We start from the raw sequence: 4,170 nt of genomic DNA on the forward strand, positions 1-4,170 counted from the left end.
GGTGGAATTTTGAAATCTGAACATAAAGACGCACGGTATGCCACCAAACATTTAGCCCCAAATGCTGACCATTGTACGAGCTCGCCACCTTGACTTGGCCAAAGATATTTATCGGGTCGTCTTAATGTTTGTGGAGAGACCTTTAGTGATTATGTATTTCTATAATGCGTTGCGCCTACGTAACCACACCACAAACATGCTACTTAATTTCATAATGCACCATGCAAGAAAGAAGGTATACGTATTTGGGTGTGTGTGTGTGTGTGCGTGTTTGTGCATTCATTCATTCTTGAATAAAACGATCTTTAATTGATTTTCACTTCCGGATGGTTTATGGATTTTGAGATTACCTCCCCTTTCAAATGCATTTCAATTTGCAATTGCCAGAAGGGGTTTGTTTACCTTCACTGAAGGAGGAAATAATTTCAATCAAAGCTCTAATTTATCTTCCAAGACATAGTCTAAATTTAACCTCACAGCCCAAGTTCCTGCCAGTAACGGAAGCCGTTACTTGTCATAGGTCATTTTCTCTTAAATTTGCGAATCTTTGTACATTTGCGTGCTTGTGTGTGAGCTTGAGTCTGAATGATTGTGTGTGAGAGATTTTGCTAAATATGAATAAGAATGCTTTATTTGTTTGATGGGAAAATCGACACGTTGCATTCAGTGTTGTTGGACAAAGGAATCGTGTTTCTACAATACTAAAATTTGTACTGAGAATATTTATAATTTGATGGCGGTAGAATTTATCTTGATTTGTTTTTTTCATTTACTTGTTGCTGTCACTGGATTGTGTTTATGCAGGAGCACCGTCGTTGCACGGAAATCATGCAAAACTGGTGTAAATAATGAGTATAATTGGTGATAAATTGAGTGATAAGTATGAGTTCAGAAGAGGCTACATTTGTAACATTGCTTGATATATATATATATATATATATATATATATATATATATGAGTCTGTGTGTGTGTGTTTGTGTGTGTGAGTTTCTGTGTGTCTGTCTGTATCTGTGTAGATAGATAGATAAATAGATACAGGTATATATCAGCAGGGGTGTAAAATGAAGTATGTAGAATTATGGAAGGGAGAAAAGGCGTTGAAGACATGTTAGAAATAACGATGTGCTTCTGGATCTCTAAATCTATTTAAGTACGAGCGCTTGCGCAGGTAAGATTGTTTAGAAAATCCTGAATGATTGTTGGGAAAAATCGACCTTCTGTCCAATGAAGTACAGTTGATTACATTTACTTAATGCTAAATACGTGTCTGAATGATTAACGATAGTATATTGGTTAGGTTTGGATATTAGTGCTTGGATATAAAATATAAGTTGTGTTTGAGGTGCGCGAGTGTGTCTCTATGTGTGTGCACGTATGTGTCTGATTGTAAAGAGTTAGAACAAATGGCACAAAGTATTTCGTTCTGATTCTATATTGTGTGAAGGTCTAATATGAAGAGTAACTGGACACCCTTTGTTCCGCTGAATATTGGCAGTTAGTCTTCATCTTCATATTAAATATACTAGCAAGATCGACGTAATGTCAATATTATAATAGTTGGATCAGAATTACTGGGTTAAATGTTGTTCGAATGAATCTAGAAGTTTTTTTCTACCTTCTGCATCACTATTTGAAACTAAACTTTTCTATGAAAAAGAAGGACTTAATGTATTATTCTTGTTGAAAGAAAATAGCTTAAGGAATATTATTTAGCCTAAATCTAGACTGACTGAAATAATCACAAAATGGTAGTGAACCTGCAACGAAATACACATTTACCACTGAATAAGAGATCGGACTTCAAATGAAATTCCGTATATTATAGGTATCCGAAACTAGGAAATTTTCTTTTTATCTAAACAGAGAAACACCTGTCCGTCTGAGCTTTGTATTTTCTGATATTGCAACACTGAAATAGTTAATCTTTGTTTACTATTAGAAGTATACTACCTGTTATGTTATTCTGCTACATATTTAGTATGAACGACATGGAATTTCACTGATATTTTGGTCACGAATACCAACCATAGTCTCTCTAACAGAGGTTACTTGAATATTTAATTAATATTAAATAGTATGAGCATAGCATGAAAGCACATTTCAATCACATTTTTAAAACCTTACATAGGTACATATTGTAGGCACTAGATGAAAAAGTATTTTAAAAATCATTATAAATTAAATTTCGAGAAACTGAAAATGTCTAGATAATTAAATCTTTATAGATTTTATTGTAAATGCATATTCACTTAAATTACGATCGTTCAATTAGATAAAAGTTTCATCAATATATATTGTTAAATAGAAATAGATAGGTAAATAAATAAATCCATAAAATATATTATTCGTCCGCTATTCTCAATAAGCAGATTACGAGATTATGATTACTGTCATAATTATATTGATGAGATTAAGAATCATGTTTCAATATATATTTGATATCATAACCTCGAAAGCTTCAGAGAATTGATACCTATATACATATATATGAGAGGCATGGATTTCAGGTCATTCTGCAGCAGCGACAGTTTCAGTGTTGGCAGGTTTGTCTACAGCTTCCGTTTTATGACTATTTTCTTCTGCATATACGTATTTTATCCATGTATGACCAATAATTTCTTGTACACCAAACCTCTTATCTAGCTGCGGTTCTAAAATGTTGTTGATCATATCTTGAAGCGAATAGGAAACAACTTTAGGAAAAGTAAACTTCTTTTCTGTTTGCATTTTAATTATGTTATTCATATCGTGCGATTTGTACGGGAATCTATTAAATACCATTTTGAACAGAACAATACCAAGTGCCCAAGCGTCAGCTGACATAGGATAGTAGGGCTTCTTCTGCAAGATCTCTGGACATGAATAGGCCATACTGCCACAAAATGTAGAACTTAGTTGTCCCTCTTTAATTTCACGAGCAAAACCAAAGTCACTGACCTTAACTTCATTCTCTCTGTTCAGTAGAATATTTTCACATTTTATATCTCTATGCACAATTTGTTTACTGTGCATATATGATATAGCGCTTAAAATCGAGGAGAAAAATGATTTGGCTTTCGGTTCTAAAAGTCCACCATGAAGTTCGACATAGTCGAGCAAGTTACCATGTCCTGCAAATTCCATTACTACATAAATTTTATGGCCCACACGAATTTCATGAAATAGCTTAATGATATTAGGATGATCTAGCAAAGGAAATATGGCCAATTCTCTGGGAAGAAATTTCACCTTGAAATTTTTCCTGACAACTCTTTCATCTATAATCTTAATTGCCGCTTTCCTTTTATTGTTTTCGTCGTAACCTTCTTTGACTTTTGCAAATGACCCTTCATCTAGCGTTGACAGAATAGTGTAACCATACTTCTTAAGATGCTCGTTCTCATCAATTTCGAACCGATTGCTTGTTCGTTTCATTTTAAGATGTTACTAACTTTGAAGGTTTTATACGAAAAGGTGTTAAACAGTTTAGGAAAAACTACAGATTTCATGGATGAATCATTTTACATATCAATTGTCATGTATGACCCATGTTTCATAATATTGTGTGAGTATTTCCACTTTAGCTTAGAAACTGGATTATACTCCACTATTGACGAGGTCGCCAAAATGGTTGCTTTGATTATTGCATTATATGAAATATATTGACGTCGCAGCTTCTATGACGTCATCGCATACTTATTTGCAGCATTGGTTATAGTAATTAGTAAGAGTGAAAATGTAGTTAGTCACATGATCAGCCTAGTACATGATAATCAGATCGTTCTCAAGAAGCTCACTACAATCATTGATATATATAGACACAACCTGAAATAAGCAATTAAATAATCCGTTTGGCCATATTATACTCTACCAACAGAATTAACAAAATTAAAGGACAACAACATCTTCAATAATATAAATATATATAAATGAATGTGCTTAAACCTGAAAGTTGAATATATTATCCAAAATGTATTCTTTAATTGCAATGCATAATCAAATTTTAAATCTGAGTCAGTCCGTATTTTATCTAACGTCATTATTCATTAATAAGTGTGCGATATATTCATAATGGCGGAAATATTCCGATAAGTTTTAATAAGTCTAAGTATTTTATTTACATCATTTAGTCATCGAATAGAATGTAATTGAAAAATTAGCTTCAATGGAATTCAAATTAACTGCAAACT

General features: G+C 32.9%; 1 protein-coding gene across 1 annotated transcript; it reads right to left on the bottom strand.

Annotated features, from left to right (window-relative positions):
* Positions 1-2,212: 2,212 nt before the first annotated feature.
* LOC106883054 (testis-specific serine/threonine-protein kinase 1) lies at positions 2,213-3,657 on the bottom strand. Its single transcript, XM_014933962.2, has one exon. The coding sequence runs from the start codon at positions 3,413-3,415 to the stop codon at positions 2,510-2,512; it is 906 nt and encodes a 301-aa protein (XP_014789448.1). The 5' UTR covers positions 3,416-3,657; the 3' UTR covers positions 2,213-2,509.
* Positions 3,658-4,170: the final 513 nt, after the last annotated feature.

Source organism: Octopus bimaculoides, chromosome 12 (genome assembly GCF_001194135.2).
Source record: "Octopus bimaculoides isolate UCB-OBI-ISO-001 chromosome 12, ASM119413v2, whole genome shotgun sequence".
Taxonomy (NCBI): Eukaryota; Metazoa; Mollusca; class Cephalopoda; order Octopoda; family Octopodidae; genus Octopus; species Octopus bimaculoides.

Bases quoted from the DNA above. Each gene is read 5' to 3' on its own strand.
- LOC106883054 (XM_014933962.2), bottom strand. From the start codon at position 3,415: ATGAAACGAACAAGCAATCGGTTCGAAATTGATGAGAACGAGCATCTT.